We start from the raw sequence: 22303 nt of genomic DNA, 5'->3' as shown, positions 1-22303 counted from the left end.
CAGCAGTGTTCAGTATGTGGGTTGCCACATTGAAAAATTTGCCAAATCTTCTCTGCCGATGCCAAACAGCTTATTCTGCCATTGACTCGTTTGGTGTTTGGTGGATTGGATGATTGAAGTTTGAAGAAACAAGACATATTGGCAATTCATTCATTTCACAAACAGGAGCCTCGGTAGCGTGTGGAAGAACCATACACAGCCACAACAGCCTGGCACCTCCTTCTCAAAAGCATTGTTACCACAGAGAAATAATCTAACAAACACAAATTTCCTTGCTAAGTTTATTTGGACACTGTAAGCATTTATCCTAGTGATTTACCCCAGGAGCATCTTGGAATACTCAAGGAGTGTTTCTGATGAAATATAAATGTCTAAAAGCTGCCAATAAAAACTAAATTCTAATTTCAAAACTGCTTACTGGCCTACATTACAGTGGAAGTGGTAATGTGGTTGTGCTGTGGAAAGTTACTTTTCATTTCTTCTCCGAGCTTCAGCTTTGTCATCAGCTCACTACCACCGCCATCTAGTGGGCAGAAACACTGAGGTAACAGGAGAAAATCCCTGATCAGTAAATTATACAAATACAATGACTCACAACGGCATCCAGATGTGATGATTCAATATTCAATGCTATCAAAATAGACCATCAGAATTGAACTCATCCATTCCTACTACACAGGCCAACTTTATATATCAGTTTTATATCATGAGAACAACTAGGACTGCAACTAAGTATTATTTTCATAATTGAGTCATCTTCAATTAACTGATTTTTAGTCTGAAAATGTCAGGGGATGGTGGGAAATGCACAATACAATTCCACAGTTCCCAAAGTGACGTTTTCAAATTGCTTGTTTTGTGCAACCAACATTCCAAAACTCTAAGGTATTCAATTTACAATGATATAAAACAAAGACATGTTGAAAATCCTCACATTTGAGGAGATGGAACCTGATATTAAGCATTTTTGCTCGCACAAAGATGATGAATTTCTGTCAATCAACTAATCTATTGATTGCCTAATCATTTCAGATCCAAGAACAAATAAAACCAAACTCAAAGTATTAGAAAACTACTGTCTTTTAATATTAAATGTTAGAGAAAAAAAACACATAGTCAACAATTAAAATCTGTGAAATGATCTGATCTCTGTAGTAGTCTTACAATACTTGTTTGAACTAGAGGTTTTAATGAAAAGTCAGGAAAAAACAACTTGTGGTCCAGACAGTGAACACGTCACTTCCCCTTGTCGACCCACGCAAAGAAATTACACCGAGCTTCGGGGTTGGAGGCATGTCCCTGAGGACGGCCACACACAAAGAACTGTTTGCCCATGTTTGGACCCTCCTTTTTCACAGTACGAAGCACACAGGGTTCCCCGTGGACCTTACAGGGGGGGGGTGGGGGAGGTCCATGAAGCAATGACTTCCAAAACACTAACGATGCCCCTTTCTTGGTATCTGAGCATCCCACAGAGGGCTGTATGGTTAAATGTGTTGTGTGTGTAGGTTTGTCACTTTCCTCTGTGGTGCTGCTGCACTGCTGTTGTGAACCATAGACCGGCTGAGTATCTAAAGGTACACTGCTTCTGATCTCGCTAGTTGTGGGCGCTTTTTGAGAGTTCTGTGATGAGGTAACTATATCCACGCTGAGGGTTTTTTCACACTGCCTGACAGAGGCTTCAGGAGAGGGAACGACATTTGTGAGTTTGGGTTTGAAAAAGGAAAGGAGGCTGCCCTGCGGCTTTGAAGAGGTCTTGACTGTCTTAGTCTTTTTCCCCCTTGGGACAACACAGTCTGATGTTAATAACCGTTTTTTACCAAAGACAATCCCAGCTCTGGAAGGGTTTAAATTCTCCCTCCTTTCCTCCTCTTCTTGAGATCCAGGTAATGCATCCCTCTGCTGAATAGATTTTTGGTCCACCTTAACAAGGAAGCGGGAGAGTTTCTGCTGCTTGCCAGCGAACTCTGGCAGGTAGCGTGTACAGAGGGGGGGAGGCTTGGAGCTGGGCAGGAGAGAGCAGCTCAGTTGCCCCCACACAGGGCAGTGGTCCGACCCCTCCACCTCTGGCCTGATGTCTGCTGCCACAAACTGCTCCTTGGCTAGCTGGCAATCAGCGAATATGTAGTCAATGCGTGTGCCATAGTTGGTCTGCCGCGCTCCAGTGAGAGTGGACCAGCATGTGAAGGCGCTGGTGCGAGTTGGGTGGAAATAGCGGAAGGTATCCACAAATTTTCCACTGTGGATGGGATCTGTTGAGGATACCTCAGATTCTTCACCAGGTTCCTGCTCATTCATTTCCTCTGCCTCTCGCCTGCCACTGTGCAAAAAGCCATTCAGCCATTTCCTCCCGGGGTTTTCACCAAAATCATCCTAAGTAATGAGAAAAACAAAGCAGGTGGAGTTTCATTATTATGAATACGCATGCAGTGCACTGTGCACATTTGGCAGAAACGTAACACTGCCAGTTTTATGCAATATTATATTATTCCCTCATATTAAAGGGTAATTGATTAAAAAAGCACACTAGTTTGCTTCCTTGCTGAGATTGATACTGCTCTGTTAATTATGAAGCTACAGCCAGGAGACTGTTAGCTTAGCTTAGCGATCGGAAGCAGGGGGAAACAGCTGGGTTGTTTCCACTGAAACTTGTTTTTTCACTTCTGTTTTTGATACGATTACACAGATGAAATATTATAAGAAATAATATAAGATAAAAATATTCGTATACCTTTTGAACAGAGCCATGCTTACCGTTTCCCCCCGTTTCCAGTCTTTAATGCTGAGCTAAACTAACCAGCTGCTGGCTTTAACTTCCTATTTCCCATACAGACAAGAGAGTGGAATCAATCTTTTCATTTAACTCTCAAGATATCGAATAAGCAAAAGAGACAAATTCAAAAACATTCGTATGACAGTATTCTAAACTTACTTACAATATCACTGGGGTCACAGTGGTCTATTTGCCGGTGAGATGTATTTACATCTCCTAAAACAATCACATGGCTGAAAAATAGAAGAGAAAAGAACATTAACTCTGAATTTAAAGAGGAGAGGGGATAACAGAGTAAGCAAAAACTCTCATGATACACACTGTCCAAAACAACACTGTAAATGCAAGCATTAACTATGTAATGCTTCTTTTACCACATTGTTAACTGCTTTAAGGTTTTACTGACTCATGACATGAAACATATGTATATCAAAGTGCACAGACAGCATGTGTGCCGTTGCTTGAGCTCAAATTTGCAACAGCCGTAAACTGGTAAAAGGCTGCATTGTTAGAAATTAAAGATGAACTGAACTGAAAGAATCAACGTTGATAACGTGTTGGTCATGACAAATAAAAATGAACTGCACTAAAAAATGTAATTACTATTAATAATGAGAAGAAATAAAATACATCTGTTATATCACCTTTACTGAAATTCCAGTTCATCTTTAAAACACAGTTAAAATGTCTGTGGAAAAGGCAGGATGCACCTGTGCCCTTATTGTAACAACACACTTTATTTATAGTCTGTGGAAACTCTCACCTCCCATCTTTCAGTATAGCTTCAGCCCGACTCTGAAGCAACTTGTAGAACTGCAGTTTGAACTGCTTTCGCTCCGACTTTTCAGGGTCAGCCCGTGGACAGTATACATTGATTACAGTAACAGTTTGCTCTTTGTCCTGACACCTGTGGGGGGAATACAGAGTCAAAAAGAGGCACAGTAATCTACAGCTACTTTACAAAATAAAAGTACACACACATTGGAATCTCCCTTGTGGTATCAACAGTTACGTTTTGATCAACAATTATTATTGTAAGAGGAAACTCCAAATTGATCAAAATCTGGCTGCTAGTAAAGATTGCAAGGGGTATTTATTGCATTTATAGTTGCTATTTCTAAGTGAGTATATGAACAGAGAGAAATACCCAATACAGTAGCCTACATATAACATGCATCTAGCAAAGTAGAATGTTTTTCTCTTACATGATTCTGTGCTGTGTGATAACAGCTCGTCCTTCGTTGTCCAAAAGCTGCAGCTCCTCGCTACAGAACTCTGTCTGGTCACCATAGCACCCAACAGCCCCTTCATGGTTGGTCAGCAGACCCGTGAGACCCTCCTCAGCAGCAAATGGAGTGGCACTGTCTTTACAGTAAGTGGCAACCCCTGTGCATGTCAGGAATGGGAGGTGAATTGTTAGTTTGTGAGGTGTAGTGTGTCAGCAGCAACTAAAGCGTGTGTAACAATGGGCAGGAATCTTCTGTTACTATAATAACTAAGTGCCCATTCGATTTAGTTAATTATGGGAATTGTGTCTTATTGTCTTGGCAAACTAAATATAATTGGGAAGAGAAAACAGTAGGCTACTGTTATGATTCAAAGACACAAAATGAATTATGACATTGTAATGAACCTGAATAGCCGCTGCGTCCTCGACAGAAGCTGAAATAGGAGTTGTAGCCGTCAACAATGGCAGTTCTTTCATCAAGCAAGTCTCCTGTGGGGGACACATTTGGGGTTTAACTTGTATTTCTAATACACAGACTTGGGAGTGTTAAATGACAGCCGCCGCCATGTTTTGCGAAAACCACTTACTTGTCACTTTTGTCTCTTGAACACAGATAATATCTGCGTCCAGTGAATCAAGGGCATTTTTAATGGCGCCTCTGAAAGTCCTTATGCCATTTATGTTCCAGGTAACGATCTTCATTGTGTAAAACCATGGAGGGTAAACTAACGTTGTTTGACTGCAGCCAGAATGTGAACATCCGGAAGTAAAAAGGAAGCAAAGAAAAGTACGAGCGGAAGTGTATTTCACCACTAATCTTTCATTGTTTTTCCTTTTTTTCGTGTTTGCTCATAACATAAAATAGTTGTATTTTTTGCTATGATGTTATATTTCGATATATGGATAACTATCCACACAAACTCTAAAAATAAAGACATTTTGGTGTAATTGCATTGCGCAGTTGCCTAGCTAGGGGGCAACTGCGTGCTTTCACGTTTTCGGCGCGCTTTTGACACCACCGTGAAACCAGAGAGCCGGGTGGGAGGAAGGGAAGCGGCTGTTCAGTAACCTGGGCTGGTACCTCTGGCTACTATTGTGATTAGCAACCGTTGCTGCTGACAGTTCCCGGATTAAGTACACAGGGGACGTTTGCTTGCAACTTGCAAGCCCCATCTTTGAAATAAAACCAGAGGGTGAGTAGCTAGTTTGGCTAATAGTCGCTATCTAGCGTTAGCTAATTAGCTTGTCTGACAGGATCCGACTGACGTTACCACCGGAGAACAACCCCGTGAACCGGGCAATGTAATGTCTATTCCGTTACGCCTATTTTAAATTTAAGTAACGTTAATTACAAAGCCAATAAGTTAATACTAGCTAAATTCTTCAACTCGACATTATTTGTTGCATTGTGGTGTCGTTTGCTGTTGGAAACTAACGTCACTCTTGCTAACGTTAACGTTAGCTGTCTGGCCGTATCCTGTTCCCAGTCTGGTGTCGTCTTAGATTTCGTATCACTGTCATAAATATTATTCATCATTTAGGATACCAGCTTACTTTGGAATTAGATGGAGCATGAAGAATACCAACATATTTACCTCATTTAATTTACTCTCAGTTGATGCGACAAATAACTAGTTTGAGGGCTAGGAGAAACAGATGCTTATTGGATGCATCACTTGGCACCGGACAACGCGGCTGGTGTTTCCATCTTCGGTCAAAGAAGAGGACATGAGGCAGTGGGGGAAGTCCGCCCCACCCAGTCAATACGGGTGGTCAAAGAAACCTTAATCCATTCTCTTTCTACGGCTAACGTTACTTTGCGGAGGACACTAAAGGATACGACACTTCAACCAGCTGTCATGACTGTGAAGCTAACATTAGCTAAGCTATCAGCAGATACTGAAGATATGTAATGTTGCTGATGTTGAAGGCCAAAGATGTTGCATCCCAGTGTAATTGTACACGGCTTTTAACTTTGACATCGGCTTTTAATATGCTGATTGTAGGTCCAAATGATTAGTTACTAGGGCTGTGCATCTCTCTCTTATAGGACGATTTGATAGGTATCTAGATACATGGGCTATGGTTCAGGGACGATACATTTTAATTTGAAACTATTTGGTGAGATATGATTCAATATATTTTTTAATCATTTTTAATTTCATTAATATGATTTATGCACCCATATATATATATATATATATATATATATATATATATATATATATATATATGACTGACTCACAGACTTCCAACTAGTACAATTTACAATATCCACGATGTATTCCTCTTAGCCACTTTCACCGCTAACTCAAAAAAACCAACAACCTAGCAGTCTAGTTGGCACATTTTTTTCTGCAAACCCAAACAAAGGCACTGATTGGTTGATCCCTGCCATCACACAAATGGTGAAGCTTTTGTCTTAGTTACACATAAACACACACCCGTCTCTTTCAACAGCATTGCGCACACCGCCACAGCTTTGTTGAATTGACAGCATAACTTCAGTCAACCGATTCGTAACGTTAGAACCAGGCCATCGGCCGACTCTTGGTCCATTTAGACCGATGCAGGGGTCCGTGTGTCGATGTAGCCGTATCTAGGGCTGCACGATATGACCTAAAATCAAAAGAATAAATTATCGAAATTATCATCATGGGAAAAATGCATCGATAACAGCTTCAGAATTCCGATGTCGATACATTTTCGATTAATCTTCCAGCCCTAGCCGTATGTGTGATAATACAACCGGATACCAATTTGTTTCGGTGAATCTTTACACTTCTATTAGTTATAGTTGGTAACTAACTACATACAAACTGCAACAGTAGGTCATTTATGACTTAGTTCTTTCTAGTGGTCATTTGGCTTTTTGAGATGAAAAGAGTGGGGTTTCCCATTCAACCAATCCCCAAGTTAATCTTGCCCTATGCATTAGCTCAATTGGTGGCACAATATGACTTATACAAAACCTCTTTCCCACCCTGGCCATTGTTGTAAGAAGTTTACATAATAACCATCTTTGTGTTTTCTCCTTTGTAGTGTGGAGTGATGAGAGTGGGCGGGTGAAGGAGGCAGGTGTCCCAGTAGAACATTGACAGACAAGTGGGAGGTCAAGCAAGGATGCTGGAGGCAGATGCAGACTCAGCCGGCGCAGCACTAGAGAGCGAAGAGGAGGCCGAGATGGGGAGCAGAGACTTGAAGACTGAGGTGGTACGGCTGACTCTGGAGCTCCAGGAGGCCACAGAGGAGAAGCTACAGGCAGCCCGCTATGGCCTGGTGGTGCTGGAGGAAAGTAGTGCTCTCAAGATTAAATACAGGCAGCTGGAAGAGGAGCATGAAACCCTCAAAGGGGAGCTACAGCAGCTCAAAGAGGTAGGAACACCCAAGGCCTTCTAGTTATATTTAGACAACATCAGGCTTGTGAAGTTCTCATACCCCCAGCATTCCACATGGCACCAATAACAAACTACTGCTTTATGACCTCTCTTTCTCTACACATTGCTTTTGCACACTAAAAGTAACCTATATTTATTTGCCTTTGTAAAAATTTTTTTGTTTAAATTAATAAGTTTGATAATGTGCTGTTTGTACAAAAATTGTTTGTAGAATTATCTACTGTCACTGACAATGTTGGCAAAATGTAAATGCAGTCAAAATTGAAATGCTATCTATTTAATCTGCCCATTTAAATTTAACAGCCAAGGAGCTGCTTGCAGTGTGCCTAGTAGTCCTATAAAGATACCGTTGTTGTCTTTTTATACGAACCAGCGACCTATGACATGAATTTGATTGCTCATCCCTTCATTGCATTTTGGTAACTCTGTCTTTCTCCTACCACAATGACAGTTCTGTTTACAGCTGTGACCTCATGTTATACTTTCAATAAAGAGGCTTGTGATTGGATGCAGAGTCAGTTTTGCTCTCGTATGTCATCTGATGCTGATGGCATCGGAGTGAGAACACTGGACTGGAAATTCAACAGCCATAGTCATAGCATATCCGGTGCTTTTAAAGTATTACATTTTCTCTCTTCATCTTAAACTAATTTTGATACTTAACTGCATAGCATTAAGGATTGAATTAGGTTAGTGCCAGATATTCAAGGTAATAAGATTGACCAATATGTCAAAGCTCAGATTTACATGACTTTCACAGATGTATTGAAATTGCCACATGTGCTTATCATTGTGCTTCCCAGTATTTTTTTTTTAATTATGTCACTTTCTTTTTAAATAATTGACCATTGCACAGTAATATTGAAAACCTCATCTGTGTTTATACAAGTGAAGTATAGTTTGTACAGTTGTACTTAATTTCTCTCTTTCAAAGTTGCATTTTGTGGAAATATTTATGAGATTCTTATGCCCGTGGTTGTGTTGACATTAGGGCTGTTGGAACGAATACCGAAAGTCGAATATCATTTGAAAAGTAAAAAAAAAAAAATCAATACTATTCGAATGCTGAAATTACTATTCGAATGTGACTTTTTTATAAATATGTTGGCAAACGTTATAGCTAATCTCCCTCTTCTTGCCTTGGCCTACCCACATGTGTCATTCATGTCACGTCTTATGAACAAAAAGTCTAGCTAAGCTAACGTTAGGTACAGAGTGATGTTACGTACAGGGGAGAGTGACAGGCTGCGGCTGGAAATCGGAAGGACGGGAAATAGTTTTAACATGACTTTAAAATTGACATCCACCGAGCCAAAGTGATTATGTTAACATTAGTTAAATTCTTCTTGTTTCCTAACCGCGTCGCGAGTTATAGTAACGTTAGCTTAGCTGGGAGCTTAATTGAGACAGAAAAAGTTTATGGTAGCTGCCCTACCGCTGTCGGTTAGCTTTGACTTCATATATTACCTTCTACAAGCTAGTTGTATTCTCAGTAACTTGACAATCTGCAAGAAACAGGTTGCTTATAAATCACTAAAATAGTAGTGACAGCACCATTTGGCTTAGTTATTAATGCCGTTAGCATCGTGTGTTTCTTCTGCTTTCTGACATGATGTTGTTATGCTAACCGAGCACCGTTAGCCTTTACAACAGAACCGCTTCACTGCACATGTTAGATAACAGAGTTCAACAGAGTTCTCTGTTGATTTGTGTTTGTCACTGTGTGCTCATGGTGAAAAATTAATGTAAACAAAGTTGCATGCAATGCGCCATGACGTAGGTCCCCTTCAAGGCCAGGGTAATGTTAGGAGTCTCTCTAGTGGACAGAACGTGGAACAACAACCAAATGCTTATAGTGGCATTGACAATGCATAAGCCTGAGTAGTGTAGTCCATATTATTTAACAGGCTGCATTTGAGCATTAAATATTCAAATATTATTAGAATATAAAAAAGAAAATGAAATTTAAACGGTATTATAGAGAAAAATTGACAGCTCTAGTTGACATGCAAATGACTGATGTGTGAGGGTTATATTATTGTTTCCTGATTTTTAACTTTGTCACAAATGCACCAGATCGGCCATAAATGTATTTAGTATTGCTGAAACAGGCTTTTTAAAACAGTTTTTTTTTATAAGGTAATCCCACAAAATGTAATTCTGCCATGTGGGCAAATTATTGTTTCTGCAATTGTTTCGTCCACCTTTTTAAATTGAGAAGTTTACACGCAGTTGGAAATTTAGTAATAAATGTGTGTCAGAATAACAATAAAACTGGTCCATCCTGATGTTTTATAACCACAAATCAAGCAAAGCTCTTTACGTTTTAAGGGACGTAGTGGTACAGAATTTCAGCTATTTTATAATCTGCATAAAGCTCATGTCTTGGCTGTTTACCTACCTAGGTTTTGGCAGGGTTTTAGCAAAGCAGAGCGGACTCATGTGTTGTGAATTAGCATCATTACATAACCACATCATCATGATCAGTTGAGCGTGTTTAGTAGCATGTTCATTTCATTTAATACCTTATTTGATAGTTCTTTCATCTGCAGTCAGTGATGCATAATATGTCAAGGCTACTGATTATGGCAAGCTGTGAAGAAATGCCTGCCAACTATTACAGTGCTAACTAATGCTTTCGGCACATTCTATCACATTGGCTAGATACAAATACAGTGTGAAACAGTGTTAAAGCTGCTGCTAAGGTGTCTTGTTACCAAACCATAACAGCCATTTCCTCACTAATCAGGTTTACCATAACGTGATAGTTGTCAGTGAAGTCCTATTTCTCTAACCTTTTGTTAAGGATGTTTACATTTCTTGATTTGCTATAGCACAGCATGAATTAATTTGTCTTTCAGCACTGCAAATATTGTTCCTATGTGTAATATGCATGCATTTAGCCTTCTAAATACTGCTGGTTTTGCCCTTTCCTTAACCATTTTTGTTTGTGGAAAGGCATTTGCAGATTCTGTGAGCAGCCAGAAGCGTGCAGCTGCTGATGGAGAGTGCCGGGAGGAGAACCTGCTGCAGGAGACTGCTACTAAGGAGGCTGCCATGGCAACCCGGTTGGAGGAAGTCCAGGCAGAGCTCAAGCAAGCACGCCTTGCTCTGAGCAATGCCCATGCAGAGATCGATAGACTGGGGGGGGTCACCACCCAGCTAAAGAAGGTATGGTGGCTCACTCAGTGCACCTGCATACTGGTGTTATACTGTATACTACCAGTTCCTGTCTTGTCATGATACATGCGCTCGAACCCTGATCCACTGAGCCACATTCCCAAAGTAAAATGAACTGTGCATGACATGAAATTGGTAATTGAGCAGTTTAAATGTTGTGCTTTGAACTGATTTAACAGTGGATTGTGTTCTATAGGAGTGTGAGTGTCTGGAGGCCGAAAAGGGCCATCAGAGGGAGGAGATGAAGGAATATAAAATACGTGAGCTGCGCCAGTTGCAGGACAATGGCGAGCTAGAAGATGAGAACATATCTCTGCAAAAACAGGTGTCTGTGCTCAAGGAAAACCAGGTCAGTTATCACTCGCTCACACATAAAGATTAAAAACGGTAAATATCCAGAATGGTTATATTGAGCGTGTCTGTAAAATATGAAATTGAGTGAAAAAAAAGAAGTTTTTATGACCATTGTGCCACTTTATTGTTTTTTTCCCTATTTACTTTCCTACATTTTTTTTTTAAACTAAATTTGTTTTAACATACTATACTATACAATAGACTATTTGTATTTATGGAGTACATGTAGGTGGCTGTTAACACACTATCGTAAAGTCGTTACCTGCATGAGAGCAAAACAGCTTTGCATGAAACGAACTTCTAATCTCCGTCACAGGTTTGTTGACACAACTTTACAACTGGGATACAAATTGGCCAAGGTTGAAGAGACTGGACAGGCCGGTTGCTGGGTGATTAATACTGTTATTCCGGGGCGGGGGGGGAAGAAGTAGCTCCCACAGCTAAGGACAACAGTTCCGCTCTTGATTATCTGCTCATTTTGTCAGTGAATTCCCAGTTTGGCTGCCTCTCCTGAGAGCCAGTCATCATGTCCAGTGAAACAATTCACTGGCAATATGCAGCAGGAAATAAAGAGATAGTTATAGTTGTAAGTATCACTATGGCAACCAGGTTCCAGTTCAGCAATTTCCCGATTTACAAGTAATTGTGGGACACTCAATTTCCAAATATATTTCATGCCCTGGATGACTTTAAATGCTTTGAGAAATGATGTGTTCTGGAAATGTATTACTCATGTCAGAATTTGTGTCAGCCAGCAACTGACAGACCAGATAAGCTTTGAATGCTTGTTAATGGGTGAGATTATTTCGAGCGGGCAGCATTTAGTTGGAAAATTCTCTGAAGTTAACACAATGTTGTGATCTACTGAATACAAGTCACATGCATGTTATGTTAGTTTACCCATGCAGCAGAACAGCACCTAACAGAGTACAGGTACAACTTAAAGCTATCAGAAACACCGCACCCACAGAGCAGGTTCAACATTTTTGTTGTTGAGTGATGTTTTAAGGTAGACGTGTAAAGCAAGTATTCAGATCTACAGTAATTCAATTTAAATGATGATGGTCTTATCTCAAAATAACAGATGAAGGGTCGACTAATTTGAAAAAAACCTAGCCTGAAATTCTAATTGGCTGGGTGATTGGTCAAGTCAATTTAACAACACAACGTTTCAGCCAAAAAAAAAAGTAAATATACACATACTGTTAAACTCATGTATGATTTGTATAATTCAAGACAATAGCATACTGAAAGCTTTCAATGTAATCCTTTTGTTTTTGTAGGATATGTGTTTACTGTAATTTTGTATCATTGCAACATAAAAAAATACAACATTTTCTAAATGTAAGCAAACTTTTTATTCCTGCTTTCTGTCGTTAACATCTCAAGTCTTACTCTTTGTGCATACAATGCTCAGCACAAATGTTGAAAAGTATGTTCACTATTCTTGTTTGTTTTTACATTATGTAGTTATGTTTCTGTTATTGTTTGGATTCCTGAGGGTGTGAGACAAGTGATTCCGTATGCAGATGTAGATTCTGTGTATACTGCTGCTCTGCCAGGGCAAACTGTCCATGACTAGTTCTAAATGTAGCCGAGACTCGTTAGTCTGTCCGTGATCCTTTAGTGGACTTTTAGATAACATCTAGTCTTGCCTCTGCAGTCTGTAAAATACTGTCAGAAATCCCTTTTTGTTGTTTTACATGAAATACCTAAATTATCTTAAGTACTCTTTCATTCAGCAGCAGTTTTAAATATTACATGTTAGTTTAAAAAATAATAATAATATAAATATATATATATATATATATATACATATATATATATACATATATATATATATATATATATATATATGTATATATATATATATATATATATATATATATATATATACATACATGTATTATTGTATGCATACTGTGTGTATACTGGATGGAAATATTACATAAAGAAAATATATAGGATTTAAACTACACCAGTGGAAGGAACTGTACATATCCATTTTCAAGAGAAACTGGAATTGGTGGTTATCATCCCTAGACCATCTGGGTGTGTGACTATAACCGTATTCTTCTGAATGCAGTGATAGGTATGTTTGCGTGTTTGGGCTAAAATGTGTGCACCCATATGTGTTGCATAAAACAACATAAAAAGACCTCTGGTTGTGCCCCTTATCACATTTCAGGTTGAATTTGAATCAATAAAGCTGGAGCTGACCCAAAAGAACGAGGTGCAGGAGGAGCTGCGAGCTCAGATGGAGGAGGCAGAAAGGCTGAGGGAGATAGCAGAGAGGCAGCTGGATGAGGCCCTGGAAGCCCTGAAGGAGGAGAGGGAGCAGAAGAACTGTCTACGGCGAGAGCTCTCTGCCCTGACCCTTAACCCCTTTGATTCTGTAGGGAACTTGGAGCTCCACTTGGATCAGCTGGATGACAGCCAGGAGGAGGGCCAGGGGGGAGAGGGAGAGGGAGAGGATCAGGACAGCGGCATTAATAATGGTCCTGGTTCTGCTCCCAGTTCTGCTCACCCTCCTCACTTGGGAGGCTCCAAAAGTAATGGCCTCATCCATCGCTACTCCACTCCGCGCAACAGTGACGTATTCCTGCGTGCTCCAGCGTCTGGGCTGGTGTCAGACCTGCTGAGTGAGCTACACTTTTCAGACAGTCAGAAACTAAAACAGCAACTCCTACAGGTAGGCAACAGGACAATATGTGTCCCTCTCTTAAAGGTATTAATATGGTTAAATTATGATGTCAATTATTGCCACAAAAAGATAAAGGGGCAGTATTTACATGTTGTATAAATCAAGAGGAAATACAATGGCAAGATAAGGAATGCCATTTTGTGAGAACTTAATAATAGCCTGTACACTACCACTAACACCATGCACGGAACACAGTGTAAATTTAAATTCCTCTGTGATTAACGGAATTGCATTTATGTTGCAATGAAAGTATCTGTTCTTATCAGGCTGAGTAGTGAGGATGTCATACAGGTTGGTTTGTATGTCTAAGCTGTTGACGGGGATATCGGTTGCTTCCTGCCTCAAACCACATCCCCTGGTTGTTGGTGAAGGAGTGAGACTATATTAAAACAAAAAACACCTGCACCAACGCCCACCTGATACATTTGTGCCTCGCATATAAAGGGTACTTGAGAAAATTAGGAATGTCTTGATCTGTCATCCCTGTGAGGAAAATATATTATTAATGATGCACTTAAATTGGGGGTTGGGTTAGCAAGCTCCTACCCACCAGATGTTGGGTGTGGAGCTGAATGGGGTCGGCCAGTGTCTTACATAAAAAATGTATTAAGATTAAAGGTGGTGGGGGAAGAAATTTGTGTTACAGAAAACTGTCCTTTTGTTTTATGAAAAATGATTAACAATTAGTATTTGACTGGCTTACAACATAAATGGATCATTATTCAATTTGAGCAGCTTTAAGGCATTTTAGCAAATTTACGACGTATACCGTATGTTCATACGTCTCAAGGTTTTCGTGTGTGTGTGTGTGTGTGTGTGTGTGTGTGTGTGTGTGTATCCAGGCAGACCGAGAGAAGTCCAGTCTGGTAAGCAAGGTGGAGGAACTGCAAATGCAGCTGGTAATGTCCAAACAGGCACTCAGTCAGCAAGCAGACAAGGTTGGCTCTCTCACTCAACAGCTGGAAGCTGTGCACAGCAGCCAGCAGCACAACCAGGAGGCAGACGGCAGGGGAGATGATGAGAATGGAGACGGCACCAATGCAGCCTTCGACTATGAGGTAGACACCAAGAGCAAAGAGGTGCTGGAGGCACGCATGCGTTCGGCCAGCGAAGAGCTTCTGAAGCTGCGGGATGAACTGTCTCAGGCGGGAACTCGTTATAACACCCTGGAGCACAGATACAAGCAGGAGAAGGATCGTTGGAGGGCAGAGGCCCAGGAGCTAGCTGACAAGATCCGTCAATGCATCAAGTCCAGCAAGCAGGACCAGGAGCGCATCGGTGAGCTGGAGAAGGAGATTGGAGCTACGCGGAAAGTGGCCATTGATTCCGAAGGGCACTTGAGCGTCGCCCAGGAAGAGCTGCTGGCTTTCTCTGAGGAGCTGTCCAACCTCTATCACCACATCTGTGTGTGCAACAACCTGACACCCAAACGAGTCACCCTGGACTACTACCGGGATGGTGCCAGGGCAAGTATTGGAGGAAGTAGTGCACGAAGGTCACACTACGTCCACCCCCAGCACAACTCCCAGAAGAAGCCGCGAGCTAATGACATGTTTAGCTCCAAAGCTTCAGCATTGCAGTTCATGGGGGAGGTGGACAGTGCAGGAGCCAGCGGAGACTCTCCCAATTGCCCTGGATCCCCCACCCTGGATTTCAGGGACCCTTCAAATGTCCGCAACTTGGTAGCGGTCATCCGTTGCCAGATTAAACACCTCCGGGTAAGACAGCACTGCTTATCACATACAGTATGTCAGACAATTTTTAGAGTGCTACTCTACTATTTGATTGTTTGTGAACTGAAAGTTATAGCCAGCGCACATTCTCTAACTCCTTCATTGTTGCTCGATCACTAAAAGCCAGGCTTTTGTTCTGGGTGCAAGCCTTTCCTCCCTCACAAATTTCTTGCTGAACTTAAAGCTCAGCTCAGACCAGGGTTCGAAATTAACACTCGCCAAATGCGGGTACATTTTCCGTATGGCAAGTAAATCTCAGAGGGCTATCCGCCACATCAAAAATAGTTCCGTTTTTCGGTCTTCATTTTGGGGAAGCTGCAGCTACTTTCTTTTGTTCCTCTGCTGTCTGCATGTCTGAGCTTCGCGGGGGCGGGCAGACACATACGCGCACACACACACACACCAGATGCCAGCTACCACGTCACTTCTCTTTACTGAAAGGTAGCGTTTACGTCAGGCGAAATAATTAGCTAGTAAGTGCCGATTTTTGGCAGCCAGCCTTCCAAAAGAAAGTACAATGAAATTAAATGTTAACCGATCCTTTAACCATTGACTGACAAGCAGGAAATGGAGTATCAGATCACCCATCCAGGAGGCTCTGACACAAGCAGAAAAAAAAGAGGAGCTTAAAACGCAACTTGCTGGTTCAAAGTTAGGACTAGCAAGTTAATTAGCAGTTAAGAAATAGATTGTATAGCCTATTTACATTTGTATCATGCACATTTTTTAATTAATATTGGTTTAACTGACTGTCGGCTGACCTAAGTTAGGAAAAAACTGCAATTTAATATTTTGGCTGGTAAAAAATATGCTTGGCCAGTGGATCTACCGACCAACTTTGCCGGTGAGTAAAAAAGTTAATTTTGGACGCTGGCTCAGACTGTTACATGTAGTTGAGAAGCTCTCATGTCAGTTCAAATCCAAGGCCTGGTTTGCGACTTGATCAGCGCGTGCGTGCGTATGTATGTGTGTGTAACACTGGGAACTTGTGTTTTGACCTAGTGAAACACATAGTTGCTCTTTACCTTTTTTATTTTTAAACATTTGTTTTTTAACCCCCCCGTCCAGATGCTCTTCAAGTTGTTTTTATGTTTAAGCACTGTGCAAAAAAACGCAAAGACTAAGCCATATAATGGCAGGGAAAACCCTGTGTTGTTAGGAAATCTGAAATTCATTTTATACATTTAAAAAAACGTTTGGTTTTGGTCATTGTTGATAATGTTATATTTGGATTATACTGTATATTAAAACACTCCAATACTATAAGACAAACCCATGGTAAGAGTTTGACAAATGGTTTATTTTGCCAGTGAAACAAACCCATTTAACTTGCTTTTACAAACAACTGTCTTTATTCTATCAGGTGGCAGTGGACCTCTGTCGTCAGAGGGGCGCGATGCCTTACTCAGGGTTCAGCAGCAGCGGAGAGTCGGAGCGGGATGCTGAAAGCCTCATGGAAGAAGTACTAAAACTCAAGTCCCTTCTCAGCACCAAGAGAGAACAGATTGCTACCCTCAGGACTGTCCTCAAGGCTAACAAACAGGTATGTCCCAGCAAGCACTGACTACGCTACAACGTTCCCTTCTGATCTCTTTGGACCGTTTTAAAACAGTTTTAGTATGGTAAGGCTAGTATTTCACTTTCGGGCATTGCTCTTAATCAGCCTGACCTTTCAGGGACTTTCTCTAAAATGTAATCCTCTAATGTCCAAGACTAATAAGTGGATTTTCTGTTGCCTGTAATTAAACATAAATAAATAATAAATAAAAAAAACCCACATCAGTTTCCTTGCGTGTACAAAACATTGTGAGAACAGCCCTCTTGGTACAGATAGATTATCGTGAAATGTAGTCTTTCTTCTGTTGCCAATATTTTTACCTATTCTGTATAAGGACCCAACCAAGGAGAACAGGTCTTCACTACATTATCTTGACATAAGCAGTATGGTTGACCTGTATCGTCAGTGTCTTGTCTAGACATTTTGTTGGGCTCACGTGGGTCTGTACCTTGAGTACAGTGTGATGTTGCACTACTCAGTGGTTGAACTCTCTTCCCCCTCCCCTTTCCTGTGGCTCAAGCACTGCATGACCTGCTTCTGTCATATCCCCTTAAGGCTGATTTATAGTAGTACGTAGGCGCAGAGCCTACGTACGTGACCTACACCGTATTAAGAGAATAGCAGAGTCAGTATGTAATGTGTAGGGCTTTGACTCCGAACTTCGCTATTCAAATGTAATTCAAATATTTAAAAGAAATATTGATATTCGAATGAATATTAGGCACCCCTTAATATTCAAACCTGTTATGGGCATTGTTTTTTGTAAGTGTGTTTGCTTGTAAACGTTGTTTGTTGTTTTCAAGGCTTTTTCACGCATTTCAAAATGTAACTCTCGCTCGGCCGTGGCTTGCTAGCGTTGCATTTCCCCCGATTCATTTCCTGGTTCTCCTTCTCCATAAACAACATCAAATCAAGGAGAGGGTTAACTTTTCCTGCTCCAGATTTCCCACCGTGGTCAGAACAGGGGAGACACTTTGTTTCTCTCATTATGACTCTAGAGTCGCTACTCAGTCTGAAGCTACCGGTAATCACCGTCACTCTCTCACTCTATTACACACACACACACACACACACACACCCACCCCAATATCGTGCATAATATTCCATATAAATTATGCACGATCATATCCATTTGAACACCCACTTGAAAGGAGAATGATGGTGCTACACTAGCATATAATGGCGCGATCGTCTTTTTGCCAATGCAGACTGCGGAGTTGGCCCTGTCCAATTTGAAAACCAAGTACGAGACGGAGAAGAGCATGGTGTCGGAGACCATGATGAAACTGCGGAACGAGCTCAAAGCCTTGAAGGAGGACGCCGCCACCTTCTCTTCGTTGCGAGTCATGTTTGCCAGTCGGTAAGTTTTCCTTTTTATGTACGAGAAAAGAAATTATTAATTCTATTCAGCAGTGTTAGGATATAAAAAACATTATTTATTTTGTCCCGTGACAAAGTAGATTTGTGATTGCTTTCAAATGTATTTTAGCTGAAACATTAGCTAGTGTTTTTCGTGCTTAGAAATGGTGCTCTTGATGTGGTACAGCCTCTGCTACCACTCATGTAATAAGCTTACCGTGCTTATTACGCCTGTGGACAATCCACTGGTTCACGTGAAGATTATGAACCGCATGCTCTGACCTGTGCCGATGGGGGAGGAGACACGGGCAGATTTGTCCCATCACGCCAGGTCACTATAGGGAAGGAGAAGCCTAATGTCGGTGGCACGTTAGATAGGGTGGAAAGATGCTGTTAAGCGTTAAACTTAAAGACCACAACACTTATTAATCACTAACCTCTTTCGAAAATCCGTTGGCATGGATAATTGTTTGCAGTGTTTTTGTATTGGGTTGAAAGATTGAACTAATGTTGTTTTTGTCTTGGCATTTTCTGGTTTTGTAATGGACAGCAGACATTTTTTTCATTATTTGTTATAAACCCTATGGAGCACGACAATTTTGTATACAACATCAAATTATACCTTTTTATATCATATTCAATATCTCCAGATCAATGCAATGTAGAGACTTACTTGTTTTTGCATCAGGAAGCTAAGATCTGCGGCATTTTAACGAGGTCTCTCTTGCAATTGTAGGACTTTCAGAAGCTTTGTAATTCAACTGGAACTATAGTGTTTTTTTTACAGCATTTGTACAATATATCCACAATAATGAAATGATACATCATACTAGGCAAAATTGGATATCTCTGCATTGCTTCATGGCAGGTTTTTTTCTTCTGCCCTTCAAGCTGAAAGCTTCCCAGTTCCAAAGAGTGATCCCATATGATCGTAGGCCTTTCAGAATTATAAAAATCATAAACGTAACGGTTATTTATCCATTTTTTGGCATGAAAACTGATCAATTTTGTTGTTCTTCGCCATTTTGACTCCCAGAATGCAGTGGAGTGAGTGTGTCGACCAATCAGAGGCTGTCCGATTATTTATTACTGTGGGATTTCAATACATTTCTGTGAGATTCAATTTCCGTTTTGTTTTTTCTTTTGTCTTTATAGTCCTATAACAATTTATACATTCATGTGACATCTCTGCAGCATACATATCCTGACAGCCCAGGTTGTCCTGAAAATGATGTCTAGAACTTGATTGTGCATTACAGGGTTGAGGCTATACAAGCATTATTACAGGAGGAAACCAGGCGACCCAAATATTGGCTTAGAAAAAATGGCTTAAACCCCAGAGGGTTAATTGCCAGAGAAGCTTCTTAAACATGCATTACCTTTCTTGGCCCTCTCCAGACATTTATGAGCTGGCATTTGATTATCCTTAAGAAGGATTGGAGAACAGTTAGTGGTCAAGGACCTGTTGCAACAGGCTAAAGATTACAGCTTAAAAGATTTCCTTATTTATAATAAGTTTTTTGGTGCCATCATGTGGCTAGCTGGAGTATTCAAACTCCTATTTCAGTCAAATTAGATTCTTATTGTTGTCATCTTCGCATGCACCCCTTATTTTAGTTATTATTAATTATTAGTAGTAGGCGGTGATCAACATCAAATTAATGAATTGCTCATACGCAAGTAAGACTAAGACACAGATTTTCTTTGTTTTAAATAGATGTAAACTCAATAATTGTGTGTGTGTGTACAAAAAACAAAACAATTGTGAAGACATCACTTTGTGCTTCAGTAACTTGTGATCATTTGATGTTTATCTTGAATCAAAAAAGCGGCTAGATTAATCAATAATGAAAATAATCTTAAGTTGCAGTCCTAGTGTTAGTGCACTATAAGTCGTGTTTAGCATGCGTGTTGTGCGTCTCTGGCTTTGTGCATTAATCTGTTTTTGACTGCTTGTGCATGTTGCATCTTTTCACTGTGTACAATCTCTCAGGTGTGATCAGTATGTCACCCAGTTGGATGAGATGCAGAGGCAGCTGGCAGCAGCCGAGGATGAGAAGAAGACACTGAATTCTCTGCTGCGTATGGCCATACAGCAGAAACTGGCTCTTACTCAGCGTTTGGAGGACCTGGAGGCCCCTCTGTCTTCCCACAGCTTGAACAGCAGCCCCCGCCGCTCCAGGGCCAAAGAGCTGGCCACCAAGTCAGGCCGGGCTCCACGGAGCCCCCGAAACAGTCCTGCACGCCCCCCGCTGAGAAGCAGTCCACGAGCTAGCCCTGTTCTCGGCGGCAGCGTTTCTGCCATGGCCACGCACCACCTGCGAGGTTTAACACGAAGTCTCCACACGAGCCCTGTAAGAACCTCTCTCTCTCTTTGTCCTGACAACCCCATCCAAACAAACCGCTTGTCTTGCAGAGGCAAGGGTCTCCCACGGGACGCCACCTTCATTAGAAGTCATAGTGTCAGTGATATTTTTAACACAGAGCTGAGTCCTGGCTACTCCCTGACGCGTAAAGGCTCCACCAGTTCTGTGAACAGCGAGATAATGTTAAAGAAAGCACATACACAAGTCAGTGATTCAAGAAAAGGTAGGTCAGGTCGGAGAGCTTCAGTCCCTGTACGTCAGGACACCTTCATTACAACTTGCGTTGTAACTGCCTCATCCACCAGGCGAAAGTCTTCTCTGTTTTCTTCATCCATTGATGATCTAACCTCTTCTTCTAAGGCTTTGTGTGTGTATCCTAACACATCTGAAGCATGGGGTGAAAGTAAACAAAAGCCTAATCTAAAACCAAACTTGGATACTTCGGTTAGAAGAAAACAGTCGAGTTACAGGTCTAATTCTGTACAAGCAGCAGCTGCATGCCGTAACACATTTCAGTCAGACTCAGTCTCCTCTCCGTCGAACGCTACATTTTCAGGCGCCCTGTCAACCACATCCCACCTAGTTCACAGTCAACGTGGTAAGGCCAAGATGACTGGGATCTGTAGAGAGTCTAGGCGTAGATTATCCACCTCCACAAGTAGAACCAGTGAGGAATCGCTCATTAATGTCAGTAGGAGCTCTGGTAATAAAGCCCAGGGCACACCTGCCAGGCCCCGGAGCTCACACTCTAAATCATCTCGCAGGCACTGAAATAAAGTAGCTAGCCACCAGATTTATGCTCTATACTAAACTATGTTATCTATAGCTATACATTATGTTATAACAATTAAATAAATAAGCCATATGTTATGCTAGAAATTATGAAATAATCTATATTTAATATTTGTGTGTTTTGCACAGATTTAGTTTAGAACCAATGCATATTGGGGTTAAGAATGAGTTGGTTTTGTGCATCTCATGTAGCTGTTAGGATACCCTAGTTTGCTGATCCTATATGTGTTGTAATGATCCATTTATCCTTATTAATTACCCTCACCTTTTTCACTCAATTTTTTTTTTATTTCAACTAAATATGTTTTTTTGTCTCTGTCTCACCCTGTCTCTGTAGCGCTGAAACGCTCCTTCCATTACTCCAAACCCCATCTTCTCCATAAGGACCTGTCTTCATGTTGACTCCCGGCTCCCTCCTCCTTTCCTGACTCAAGACATCCTGTCCATCCCAGATATGATGCAACATTCCCCAGTGTAACCACCAGAACCATGGATTTTTAAGTTAAAAAAAATAAAAAAAAATAAAGAATCTCTCATCCTGCCCTCCTGCATGCAGCCCGGAGAAGGATGAAGGGACTAATGTGCTGCTCATTGCTCTGTGAAGTCATTGACTATCTTGTCCCAAGTGGATCCAGCTTCCATCTGGTCATGTGCAAGGCTGCTGTGTGTTGTGGTGAACCATTGCCAGTATTTATTCCAGAATGAGAGACTTTTCATGTCCCGTATTTACAGTCCTCAGACTTTCATTCAAGGCTACGATCTGTCTTTACACTCTTTCCTGTAGTCTGGCATCCTAGTCAGGCCTGTCTGGCGTCTTTAAGTGTCTGTAAGCCATTAGATCATCTGTGATAACTCTCC

The 22303-nt window shown here is 41.1% G+C and overlaps 2 protein-coding genes across 2 annotated transcripts; one reads left to right on the top strand and one right to left on the bottom strand.

Moving 5' to 3' along the window:
• Positions 1-1062: 1062 nt before the first annotated feature.
• On the bottom strand, positions 1063-4786 carry apex2 (APEX nuclease (apurinic/apyrimidinic endonuclease) 2). Its single transcript, XM_078255565.1, has 6 exons — positions 4589-4786; positions 4407-4490; positions 3979-4159; positions 3537-3680; positions 2937-3006; positions 1063-2373 (listed from the first exon to the last, which is right to left on the bottom strand). The coding sequence occupies exons 1-6, from the start codon at positions 4701-4703 to the stop codon at positions 1237-1239; spliced, it is 1731 nt and encodes a 576-aa protein (XP_078111691.1). The 5' UTR covers positions 4704-4786; the 3' UTR covers positions 1063-1236.
• A 218-nt stretch (positions 4787-5004) lies between these two features.
• Positions 5005-21971, top strand: LOC144521176 (protein bicaudal D homolog 2). Its single transcript, XM_078255564.1, has 10 exons — positions 5005-5194; positions 7044-7376; positions 10358-10570; positions 10776-10928; positions 13122-13625; positions 14480-15355; positions 16734-16913; positions 18137-18288; positions 20281-20641; positions 21783-21971. Exons 2-10 carry the CDS (start codon positions 7125-7127, stop codon positions 21786-21788), a joined length of 2697 nt encoding a protein of 898 aa, XP_078111690.1. The 5' UTR covers positions 5005-5194; positions 7044-7124; the 3' UTR covers positions 21789-21971.
• Positions 21972-22303: the final 332 nt, after the last annotated feature.

Source organism: Sander vitreus, chromosome 7 (genome assembly GCF_031162955.1).
Source record: "Sander vitreus isolate 19-12246 chromosome 7, sanVit1, whole genome shotgun sequence".
Taxonomy (NCBI): domain Eukaryota; kingdom Metazoa; phylum Chordata; class Actinopteri; order Perciformes; family Percidae; genus Sander; species Sander vitreus.
This window is presented reverse-complemented; position numbering and strand designations above follow the sequence as displayed.